The 13254-nt window shown below is 39.0% G+C and overlaps 1 protein-coding gene across 12 annotated transcripts in view; it reads right to left on the bottom strand.

The window, feature by feature from the left end:
- Nucleotides 1-5319, bottom strand: part of stxbp5l (syntaxin binding protein 5-like) — a 206221-nt gene extending 200902 nt beyond the window's left edge. For 7 of the 12 annotated variants that reach the window (XM_036139555.1, XM_036139558.1, XM_036139560.1 and 4 more), the window contains exon 1: nucleotides 4272-5318. In XM_036139555.1, the coding sequence (XP_035995448.1) occupies nucleotides 4272-4439 (168 nt within the window). In that variant the 5' untranslated portion in view covers nucleotides 4440-5318. Of the gene's footprint in view, nucleotides 1-4271 lie in introns of all 12 variants that reach the window. The other 5 variants (XM_036139550.1, XM_036139553.1, XM_036139551.1 and 2 more) reach the window with 1 other exon arrangement.
- Nucleotides 5320-13254: the final 7935 nt, after the last annotated feature.

The following is a 13254-nucleotide window of genomic DNA, read 5'->3' as shown; positions in this document are numbered from 1 at the left end:
TGACATGCATTTGCATTCAGCTCCCTTGGCACAAATATAGCGGCAATTATTTTTGGGATGTGTCTCTATCAGCCTTGCACATGAACAGGTTTATTTCTGGCTGTTGTTCTTTGCACAGTAGCTTAAGATCAATCATACTGCATGGAAAGTATCTGTGAACAGCAGTTCTCAAGTGTGGCTACATACATTACAGTGGATTGCAGAATTATTAAATGACAAAAATATATATAAGAAAAGAATAATATAATTAAAAAAATGAAAATTGGCATGCCCCTTGCTATGAAGCCCCTAAAAACTTAATATGCAACCAATTATCTTCAGAAGTCACATAATTAGTTAAATGACGTCCACCAGTTTGCAATCTAAGTGTCACATGGTCTGTCAATATAAACACACCACTTTTTTAGGCTCCAAAGGCTCAGTGGTTCTACCACTAAGCAAGAAGCATCAGACCATGAAGACCAAGGAGCTCTCCAAACAAGTAAGGGATAAAGTAGTTGAGAGTACAACAAATATACAAATATTTGATGTTCCCCTGAAGCACCATCAAATCCATCATCTTCAGTTGGAAAGCACATGGTACCACAACAAAACTGCCAAGAGAGGGCCACCAACCAGAACTCACAGAACAGGCAAGGAGGGCATTAATCAGAGAGGCAGCACAGAGACCAGAGGTAACCCTGAAGGAGTTGCAGAGCTCCACAGCAGAGATGGGGACAGATCTGTCTATAGCAGGGATCACCAACCATTTTTAAAACTGAGAGCTACTTGACTGGTACTGTTATACAAAGGGCTACGAACAGTCAGTTCACCTTAAGTTTATGTAAAATAAACACATTTTAATGCTTTTTTTTTTAGATATTGTGATTTTTAAATCTGTATAAATGCAAGTGTCATTATAAAGGAAGAGCTTGGGAACAAATTGCATTTTTGATACAGCTCACTGAAGAGTTGTGCTATTTTTAGAACAGGCTCGAGGGCACCGCATGTGATCCTTGGGGGCTACTTGGTCTCCAGGGGCACCATGCTGGTGACCCCAGGACTACAGGATCACAATAAGCCGTACGCTTCATAGAGTGGGGCTTTATGGAAGAATGTCCTGAAAATGCTTTGAGGTTGCCAAAAGGTATGTCAGTGACTCCCCAAATGTATGGAGGAAGGTGATCTAGTCTGGTGAGATCATTTTTCTCTTCTGGCACAAACCCAACACATTCCATCATTCCAAGAACACCTTCCCCACAATCAAACATGGTGTTGGTAACATCATACTGTGGGGATGTTTTTCAGCAGCATGGAGTGGAAAACTGGTCCAAGTATAGGGAGGGGGTGAATGGTGCTAAATGCAGGGATATTCTTGAGCAAAACCTGTGCTAGTCTGCCAGTAATTTGAGACCGGGATGTTGGTTCACCTTCCAGTAGGACAATGAACCAAAGCATACTGCTAAAACAACATTCAAGCGGTTAAAGGGGTAACATTTGAAAGTGACGGAAGGCCAGACCTCAATCCAATTGATGACCTGTGATCAGACTTGAGGTTGTTCACAAGTGAAAAACCATCCAACATGAAGGAGTTGGAGTAGTTTTTGCTAGAGGAATGGGCTAAGATCTCAGTGGCAATATGTGGCAAGTTCACAGAGACTTATCCAAAGCCACTTGCTGCTGGAATTGTCAGAAAAGGTGGCTCTACAAAGTATTGTCTGAACTTTTGTGGTTATTTTGTCGGTGTTCTGCTAAACTTATAATTGTGCAATACTGTTGCTTTTTCTTATGAGAATTGTATACAAAAGCTGAATCTCACCTTTTACAATTTATGATTGCAGTAAGCTTTGTTTGAATTATGCAAATTCATACTTCTGATTATAAAAAGTACACAGGTAAATAAAAGTCAGCTCGGCTTAAAGTCTATATTCAATTGTTTCATTACCAGTTATACAATGTAAAGGGTGCATCACATTACTTCACCCACAATTGTTTGTTGCCAAGCACGTTAATAAGCAATAAATAAATAATAATAGATATTTTGAAGAAACAGGACAGATTTCAGCTACCACCTGGCACACTGAATTTCTATTTGGTATGAATTGTTATTTTGTCTTTCTACCTTTAACACAAAATGAACTCATTTCCCTCTCTAAACAAAATCAATATGTAGAGCCACTGAGACTCCTCCCCACCAGCATGCTTTGCGTTTCCTTCATTAGCTCCTTCCCTTTTGAGAGAGACTTCACTAAAAGCTTGTTTCAGCATCTCAGCTGTAACCACTTAAGCAGAATGTCTTTGTACTAAATGTAAACAAAAACACAGTATTACATAAAAATGTGTTATTGCATCTTCCTACACTGCACAGTGAGGATAGGAGTCATGACTAACTTTGAGAACTTTGCCAAGCACTCCCACACGTCTTACTGCACCAGCTGACAGATTTACATCCCTACCAGAAAGTCTAGATCCTGTCTAAATATATTTGGGATAATGAATGGAGGGTTAAAATTAGATGTATCCCTCATTTTTCTGTCTGTTGGAAGTTAAATAAACTCCTGGGCGATAATACGTTTCAGAAACAGGCTTTTGTGTTTCGATGTGCTTATCAGGCTTACCTCAACAGTGAGTCATATAACTTTTCGTCGCTTTTTATAACATTTAAAAATTACAATCAACTTAAATTTGCAATAAGGGCTTAATTTGTGTAAAACAAGGTTGTTATCTGTCTCTGTACATGACATGAAGTTATACTGAAGGTACTGTTGGTCTGCACAACATCCTGCTCTGCTTGACATGAGAGAGCAGAATTCTCTTTAGATGGTGGGAAATATGAGCACATCCTTGCCGTACAATAGATACGTAATGGAGCTATTACCCCAGTATGCATACGATGCCAATCTCATATACGGCCTTTTCATTCCATCTGGAATCTTATATGTAATGCAGAAAAATAGCATCTAAGACATATCCAGGTCCCCCTCTCTCCACCGTTTCTCTGTGGCTGAGAGAAAAAGAAACCAAAGCTGTCCATACTCAATGAAAACATGCTAAAAATTATTGGTGGACAGTAGATTTCTGCGTGCATAGCTTTCTCAGGTGAATTTAAGTCAATGCATCTATGTATTGAGCCACTAAGTGAGGAAATGCAGCCTCCTGCATGGGACCAGGCTATATTGTCCAGCTTTTTTTCTAGCAAATTCTCCTACTTGCTATACAGTGCTCTGCAGCATCTTTCTTAGCTTGTGAATCAACCTCCCTCTTCAGTCTTCACCAACCCACTCCCTCCCCAACCAGTTTTACTCTGCCCAATAATGATAAAGCTCCGCAAAACAAGCCTGTTTTTCGCTCTCTCTCCTTCTCTCTCTCTCTCTCTCTCTCTCTCTCTCTCTCTCTCTCTCTCTCTCTCTCTCTCTCTCTCTCTCTCTCTCTCTCTCTCTCTCACCCTCTCTCGGCTTTTCAATGAATTATTAACAACCATACCCACAATGTACCCCAGTTTCTGCGAGGGGTAAAGAATAAACACAGCAAAATCTATTCAGAAAATTGGCTGCTAAGGACGACAGTGGCTGCTATAAATACCCCCACCCATGCATTCAGCTTCACCCCCCTCCCTCATTCTTTTCCTCCTTGCTAGTGAAAAGCGCATCAGCTAGGACAGCACTGCAGGGCCCCTCCGCTGGCTTGATGTGCACTTTTTTTATGCAAAGGGAGGGACACCAGTTATGTCATCGCTGCCACACCATTCGTGCTCGCTTGCTGATGCAACGGGGTTGGTTGCTATTCATTGACTCCCTTTGCACTGTTTGTAGCACATGTGCGTGAGCGACTGCGGCTACACAACGCGCTCATGTCGGGAGCCGTGCTGCACATACAGATGGGAACCGGAGACTGCCCGCAAACTGTATACTGTAACACTTACACAAACGGCGGCTTCATCGGCAGTTCTTTTACAAAGTTGCTTAGATGTCGAGCAAACGCGACACCTTATCTCATCGTTTAAAGTCCAACAGAAGCGGGTGTTGAATATGTGACTGTTTCATTTAAGGTAGCTGTCCATGGTGCTGAAGAGTCGACGCCGCGGGCTGGAGATCCACGGGTCAGAACTCAAAACTAACTTTTAAGGGGGGCTGATCTTTATATGCCAGGAAATTACCCCAAATATTCCCATTTGCGCACGTAACATGTAAGAAAAAAATGGTGTTGGAGCTAACGTAAAAGCCGGTCGATGCTGTTATTGACCCTGCACCTTCTCTGATGTTGCAGAGCTGCAGCTAAATGCCTTTACCCACCTTACACAGCTGAAAGTTTTCTGACACCAGCGTCTCCTGGACGTCGATATCCCTGGGAGTTGGCGCCGCGGTGGGAGTCCCAGCCGCGCTGCCGCACGATGGGGAACCCATGGTCCCTCCCGGGGAGGAGGTGGTCAAACCGTCCAGCACCTTCCGAAACTTCTTCATTTTCAGTCGTTCTGGCGAACCTTTTTTAAGTCAGTGACAAAGAGAATACAACAGGAGATCTGCTCTCTTTGTTTTCCCAGTATTCACTTTGATGCAGCAACCCCAGTTCGTTTGCCAGCTACAGGAAAAAAGCGTCTCTTCCTGTGGAAGCAGGATGTGCAGAGGGACCCCCCTCTTTTTCTTAGGTGCAGTTCAAAAAGTCACAATTGCACCTCATCTTGAGCTCAATGTGTTTGTCCATACAGAGCGATCCACTCTGATGTGAGGATTTCAGCCAACGTTGCAGATGCAGGTCGTCTATCTCATCTCAGATTGTGCACCAAAAGCCACTTAAACTACACAACTTCATCTTCCCCATGCATCCTAACGTGAGCTCTGCTCCTGAGCATGGAAACAAATCCCGCACCTCAGTAACCCGATTTTCTTAATTGGGGACCGGAGCAGAGATATTTTTTCATAAAAGAACAGCTTTAAGAAAAAAAGAGGAAAAAAAGAAAAAATAACCGAAAAGAAAACTTCGGTCAGGTCAGTCCACTCTGTTCCCCTCGCTTTCTGCAGAAAAAAAAATGTCACAACCCCGTAGCTGCCAGTAACAGGAGGAGAATGAGGAGCCAAAAGCCAGCAGACGCAGAGGCAATGCAGTTAAAGGAGGTTGGTCCTCTCAGTCAGGCCACAAAACGAGACAACTCGGGCATCAAGAAGAAGGAGGGGAGAGGAGGAAGCTTTGCGTTCGCGCTGTGAACTCGTGGTTCATCCACAGATCGATAAGAGTCGGGGTTTTTAACCTGATCCTGCCGCGTTTTGAGCGTCGCTTCCCCTGCAGCACACACGCAAGTGACGGGAGCTGGCGTGCTGTTGAAAAAAAATAAAAAATGAAATAAAATAAATAAAATAACCAGCCAGCCCCGCCCCACCCCCCACCCACCTATGTTTGTCCTCCCGCCTTCTCCTCAGCGATTGGTTATAAGGCTCTAAATCAGAGAAACGGCAGGATCAGAGCACAGACACAAACCACAATAAAGGAGTAATTCACCTCAACATCTTAAAGAAAACAAATATTAAATTCACGATATTTGGATGTTGGGACAAGAAGGTTAGAATCCACCTGGTCTGGTCAGTGTGAAAAATCAAGGACTGCATATATCCTCGAGAAAATTTCGTCTAATAATTGTTTCATTTATTGCATTTAGTATCTTAATTTTTTGCATTTGCATATCAATAATTTTTAGAAATCTTTTGTCTGCGTTAAGAAAGTTGAAGGATCACAACTGAAAATAATTTTCAAACATGGCAATTAATGCCGATGCACTCAGTGCAGTTGTAATTTTATTTTGAAACGATGAAGCGCTGGGTCTCAGCACGACAAATAAAACAAAGCCAATGAGGCTTTATCAAATAAAATGTTATATTCTTCAATCCTCCCCAACTGCATAATATTGCTGACGTGTAAAATAACACTTCTGACGTTTAGAAGGATATATATATATATATATATATATATATATATATATATATATATATATATGTATATATATACATACATACATACATACACACACACACACGTATATATACACACACACACACATATATATATATATCTATATATATATATATATATATATATATATATCACACGCGTGTTATATTCTCTTCAACCAGATCAGCTGACACAAAATCCTTTCACGTGTAACGTTAGAAACATCTGTGCTAGTTTTTTTCCCCATTATTAACCACAGAAGCACATAACCTGAGGTGCTCAAGATAGTTAAATGCATATGAACCTAGCTCTGTAGCAGCATCTAAGAAAGAAAAGTCAGAAGTGACAGGAGTTTATTCAACCGTTTGCTGTACCGGCAAACTGGCAGCTGGACTCGCTGCACAGCACCAATAAGATCCAGGTGCAGACACGACTCAGCATAACCTGAGTTTTTATGGTTAGGGCATGGCTCTTGAGATAATATTAAGCTTAAGACAAGAGAAGACACGTGCGTGTTAGCAATAAAAGGTCCTTATCAAAACAGATTTGTGTGTGTAACAGTATAAGCCATGCATGTGCGTACACACAGCAGTCACTTGGATATAATTTCCCAGTTTTACAGAATTTTGTTCGCTCCTAAATAGAAAATTGTACAATCTCAGCAGGGAAGGTTTAGCTCATCATGTATTTTCATCAAGCAAAAACACTATTATCATAATCAAAGTTCCTTAAAAAGTCATTGATTTCGAATTTGAAGACATTTGTGCACAACACTGATTATTTCGAACTTGTTAGGTGTACTGCTAGAAACTAAATGTGGTTTCACATTGGAGGTCACTTTGATGGCAGGTTTTCACATTTTTGATAGATTTTCATTCTCTGCAGCATTAGAGTCTGAACCACATTTGTCTCGCACCTTTCAAAAATGTTGCTACTATCAATATCAACCCAGCAGATAACATATTATTTTACTAATACTGTATAGTGGAAATATGAAACGGTAGCTTTCATCTAATAGTGGTGAGTAGGAATGACTACTCTATGGCTTCTCCTATCTGCTTCCCTCAGACGTCAGTCTTAGAGAATTTGTGAGGACAATACACTGTTCTTCACCTGTGCATGGAAACATTTATACTCTGATACTATTTATTTATCCATGACTGTATTTATAATTATGTTGTGTAAATTGATATATTAACATGTGACATTTAAAGGGAATCTATAATTGATATTTTCTGACATCTAAGATTTCTTGGCTCTGACTGTACATTAGAGGAAAAAGGTAATCAGAATTGAAAAGCAGCATAATTTAATAACATCTGAAATTTCTAACTTTGATCTTAGTTATTCTAAACAATGGTATAAATTAGAACTGTCCATATTACAGAATTGGGAAAAATTTTACCTGATAAAAAATTTAACATCTCATCTTAAATAAAAGGTTAAATCCAAAATTATTCATTCCCATCACAGAATTGGATTTAAAAGGATTTTCTAAATTTGATCAACATTTTTCTTCCAACTTGAAGCAAAATTAGTCCTAACTTGAATAAGATAGAGAAACTGTGGAGGGAGCTAAAGTTTAGGGTGATGGCAAGGAGGCCTTCTTACTTCAAAGATTTGGAGGTCATCACCTAAGATAAATCAGCAAAATACTAGTGGATACATGCAATAGACTCATAAGGCGTTATATAAAGTGTTTTATTACTGCAAATAATGAGATTTTAAGTGATTATTGAAAAAGGCAAATATAGAGATATGTTTTCGAAACTGATACTCAACAGTCTTGCTTTTCTTGTAAGAAATACCAGACTCATGTCCTAAAGGAAACAAAACTTTTTGGCTGAATAAAATAGTTATAAATCCAAGTCTCCTAGTGTGTCAAATAATGTTGCGCTTCACTTGGTTCCCGCTAGATTTACCTTTACTAGTACTCACATCAAACATTGAAAGAAAGAACGTTATTTTATACCAAACAGCGTGCAAGCGTGTGCATTTGGGATCAAGGGCATGGAAATCATTTGGACTTGATGTCCCTCCTTTACCGGTATACAGATATGTGTGTCATCATATTATGAAAGTTAAGTTTCAGTAGCCACTGTAGTTACATCTGATGGAACTGATTTCAAAGTAAATTTAATCTATCATTGCTTTTCCAATAATCCATTTTACCTTCAAGTTCGATAAGATGCTGACACGTTGTTTTTGAGAGTTGTACACGCAGACTGAACCTGAAACCCTGAACCGTTGCTGAACTGGATGTGTCACATAGTTTTGCTTCAGATCTAAGTCTTTAAGTTGCGTTTTTCTAAACTTATTTTTTCTTCTAAAGTCAACTTAACTCAGTTTTATGCTAGAAAAGTCTATGTTGAAAAAAAAAATAGGACCTTTTTTAATTAGGGGAGACTCCAAAAAAAAAGATTTAAGTAATTGGAATAAATCTTCTTAATGAAATTATTTACATGTACCATACCCCTGAAAGACTTAACAGTGAGTGCTCAGATACATCTAAATAAAGGAAGAACAACACGTAAAGCATATTTACCTCACTTGAATGTTCAAGACCAGGGTTGTTGCATAAGCACTTACATCACCAGCCTCTGCCTCCTGGTCTTACTTAATAATATCCTCGGTGCAGCACACGAAGTTGCTATGTTTTGTTTTAAATTTAAATAGAAAAACAGTAAAAATGTATCATGTTGTGCGGACTGCGTATGTCACTGGAACCACAAAGATATTTGGGTTTTCACTCTACAGTACATACTTGGACCCACCCTATGAGGAGGCTGAGGATGATATCTAAAAGTGTTCATGTTGGAAAATTATTTATTTATTCTGCCACACTAGACGTACCATCAATACTTCCAAAACTGTTTGTTAGTTTTATCACGCACAGTGCTTTGCGGAAACATCCCTACTGTTTGAACTTGTTCACCATAAACTCAAAGGGCTGTGGTCGTTTTATTCAAGGATTGCTCTTTATTTAGCTTCATCTAATTTTCTATCAACTCTCAATAACTCAACAGATTATTTGTCGTCATACCTGTTACAAGGTTGTGTTTTGGTCAACTAAATGAAATGGGGTTATCTAACAAATGAGGGTAGTTAAAAAGACTTAAAATTGATAGTGATTTTAAACACTATGAGCCCGTGTTTAAGCCTCAATAATTGGTAATTGTTGTTTAACTGCTTGATATTTATATTACCTTTTATTGAGGGATGGTCGGAAAATAATCCAAATATTAAAGGAAGTGCGGGTATTAATATCTTGTCTTAGTTGACAATATGTCCAGTTCAAATGCAGACACTAAAATTCTGATAACCATTTTGCTTAAATTTAAAGCTTTGAGATATTAAGACATCCGAACGCTCTCTGTTTGCAGCATCACTGCGTATTGTTCAGGACACCAAAACAACGACCCTCGGTGTGTGTGTTAGGTTCAAAGACAACAAGTACACAAAAAGGCACCAACAAACAGATTTGTTTTGGAAGCTGCATGCTAATTAGGCTGCCTGCTAATTACAGGTCAGAAATAATCACCAGCCTTTGTCAAGATCATAAAACACACAGTAAATTTGGGATTTTCGGGGGAGTAGTTTGTGTAGGAGATCATATAACTGTAACTGGAGCCTTCTGTGGTGATGTGATCTCTGTTTAAAAAGGCAGCTGCAAACAGCCTCATTACGCTGTGCTTTCCATTTGCAGCTTAAAGTGTTTGGCTGCTATCAAGACCCATCAAAGGATGTCTTGAAACCCTTTATGATAATTATAGCTCGCCATCCATTGAGGGGAAAACGAAGCAACTCCGAACAATGATTATATGCTTGACTTCTCCATTACAGGGAATATTGCCCCTGTGTTCAGTCAGCTTCACCTCAGAGATGATTTGTCGAGGTTGATTAATTTTGAGAAGCAGGTGTAATTAAAAGTCTGTCCAAGATATTTTCGGCTTGAACAGAAATTTGCAAAAACAAACACATGCACACGAGTGTGTAAGAGCACTGCAGGGCCAAGGATAGAATACGAAGACTGGCTTGAGGTTAACTGTCACGTTATAGCTCCTTTTTATACCTTTGAACAGACAGGTCTGACAGAATGTCCCTACTGTACCACAAAGTATTTTCACTTTTACTCCAACCTCTGGACACGATTTCTACTCAGGCAAATTTGAATGGATGAATGTTTGTGATCTAAATGGGTTACACCTTTTTTATATATATTGTCCTGAATCTGAGCTGATTTAAAACTTCTTACAAAATGCCAAATGTTGCTTTAAATAATGCAGATCTTCAGGCATTTAAATTTGCATCACATAACTTCAGAGAGGATGTCAGAGTGCTTTTGAATGTGTTTTTAACGACATTTGAAGACTAACCCTCAGCTACTCGTGGGAGAATCTGTTAATATCACAGCTGCCATGATGCCCTTCACAAGCTCCTCTCTCTGGAAGAGTTTTAAAAAGAAAGCCATAAGAAGTCCTCTTTGCAGTTTGCCACAAGTCATGTAGGGGAAACCACAAACACGTGGAAGAAGGTGCTCTGGTCAGACAAAACCACAGTTGAATATTACTATGGATAAAGCTTTGGTAAGGTTTAAAGCAGGGTTTAAACTGACATGCTTCAACCATCTCACTAAGCACTGTTCAGTCCAAAATCTGAAAATATAAAGAGTATGTTATGATATGCAAAACACCGCTCTGCCAGTCTGAACACACCATCCCTATATTGAAAAATGCCGTCATGGTTTTGGTGCTTTTTTTTTTCAGCAGGGATAGGGAAGCTGCTGAGAGTCAATAGAAAGATGGTTGAAGCTAAACAGAGCAACCCTTGAATAAAATTTCACAGAATGCAACAGACATGAAACTACTAGGGCTGAACATCTCTTTCCAACACGATAACCATCCTAAACACACAACCAGAGCTAAAACTGCAAGGTTTATATCAAATCATATTCATGTTAGAATCCAGACTTAAATCCAACTGAGAATGTGTGACAAGACTTAGAAGACAATGTCCGTAGTCACTCTCCATGCAACCTCACAGAGTTTGTGCGATTCTGCAATTTCTTTGTGCTGCATGTCGTTTTTACGGCAACAGCAGCTTTTAAATAGCATAGGTGATGCAGAAAACGTTTCAGAGGCAGCTGTATGTCGCGCTGTCAGGAATGTTACTGTTGCTCTCAGTTATAGTCGAGTTTAATGTTGTACCATAGTCAGAGACCGACAAGTTTCATAAAATAATAAAAGAACTACACAGAATTAAAGCAATAATTTATTCTGTTTCAAATTTTGAGACTTCCACCTTTAATTTTCCCCCAACACCGTTAGGGCTACGGCACATTTCTTCACTGAAATAACCCCACCGTTACTTCAACTTAAAGTATAATACAACCTATATGATTAATATAATGTGACGTGTGGCACAAATTATACACCCGCAAGAAAATCAGCATCAACTCATTTTTAGAAGTATGGGTGAAGCCAAATTGTGGCAAAAAAAAATGAATGAACATATCAGTTAATTTAATAACTTACACCATCTCATCATTAATTGTAAATGTTGATTATAGCCAGTTAATACTTTAGTTGATTAAGGTTCAACATAAAAAAAAACTTAGAACCGGACCTTAGCTGAATAAACTGTATTTTAATTTTTCATCTTGATTTGCTGCCACTTCCTTTTTATGCCTGTCGGGTTGCACCTAGAAACGCAATCAATGCCCCCACCCCTTTTTTTGGGGTGTTGAATGAAGGAAGTGTGAGAAAACAGCTTTAATTCTCCGTCAAATAACTCATATCACTCATGCATTGACTTTTTCAGCAATTCTCTGCCGCAAGCTCGCCTTTTCAGCAGCAACAACATTGTTTGTTTTAGTTAATTATAGTTTAATATTGTCCATATGCCTTCATTAAAGATTTCTAATTCCACTCGCGGGAAACGCGCACTTCCGGGCTTTTTATTTCCTGCTGTTGCCATGGTGAATCACGTTATCTGCGTTCCATTGATCAGGGCTTCTTTCATGCTCGTGCTTGCGCTTTACTCGGGTTTGATTGGTCGCTGAGTTTAGTTACCTGATTGATATCACCTGTTCTGAAACCAAATACGCTGGGCTACTGAGGGTAGATCGGCCATTCTTTCTGAAACGGGGCCCTGCAGTCACAATGGCAGATACACCGAGGTTAAGAAGAAAACAATACATTTAAATATATATAAAACTGCACTGATAGTTTTTTTTTTATTCTTACTTTGGGTATTATATCTAAAGTCTTTTAAATTAACAGTTCCAATAGATTTTTCCTAGATAAAATTTAAAGCTTTGTAATGGCTTTGTAAAAATAAAATAGAGAGGACCGGGGAAGATGTTCATTGGGTTGACAATAATATCAGAATCTCATTATCATCTAATATCATGCAGCCCCACTGTTTTTTCACAAGTTAAAAAAAAAAAAAAAAATCCTGCGATGAATTTTAATGTGCTCCACCTTGCGTGAGTCAGCAGAGAATTACATTAAAGAGGGTTTCTAACGTCTAATGATGTCAACGTTCAGGCAGTGGGTAAGAGACTTGACGTAAGAATTTTTATAGAGCGCAGTCCAGCTTCAAAAGTAAAGGCCAAAGTATACGTATTCATTTGTCTGGGTATGTCTAATATTTATTCCCTTCAAAACTTTGTTTATGTCGCACTGCTGCAAACTCCCCAGTTGGAGGATGAACCGAGGAAAAATAAGCCTCTTCATTGAGCAAATAAGCAGGATGAAGCATTGTATTATTTTTCACTGCTGCTCTCAGCGCACTGGTTTGTCAGTGTTTTATTTCTACAACTGAGATGATGAATGAATCTGATGGCTGTTAAGAAATTCATTCATGTATCAAACGACGTGTCAGTATTTTGGTCGGAAATAGCCTTTTTCATCGGCGTTTTAAATTTTTGATGATAGGCAGGTCTGACCTTTGGTTTACATTTAGATCACAGATTGGGCTTTTCAATTATTTATGTCTTGGCCTGTATGCAGCATTTTAATGCTACTTGGTTACTGAAACAAGACTACCTCATGAAGAGTTGGTGAATTGGTAGCATGGAGGATTTTGTTGTTTTGGTAAGTTTATATAATGTACATCGGTTGGGAAAACTATGTCAACAAAGAAAACAGTCTCAGATTATGGTAGAAAAAATATTATAAATACCATATTGATGAAACTAAAAGCCAAGTCTTTGGGATCAAAAGCTCTGCCAGCCAGATATGCCCACCAGTATGGTATGGAACAGTAACAAGTCTCTTCCTCCACCAACAGGATGTTTTTTCTGATTGCCTCCCTGTTGACTCAACCTTCCAT

This window comes from Fundulus heteroclitus, chromosome 7, assembly GCF_011125445.2.
Source record: "Fundulus heteroclitus isolate FHET01 chromosome 7, MU-UCD_Fhet_4.1, whole genome shotgun sequence".
NCBI lineage: Eukaryota > Metazoa > Chordata > Actinopteri > Cyprinodontiformes > Fundulidae > Fundulus > Fundulus heteroclitus.
Note: the sequence above shows the minus strand (reverse complement) of the source record. Positions and strands in the feature narration are given on the sequence as shown.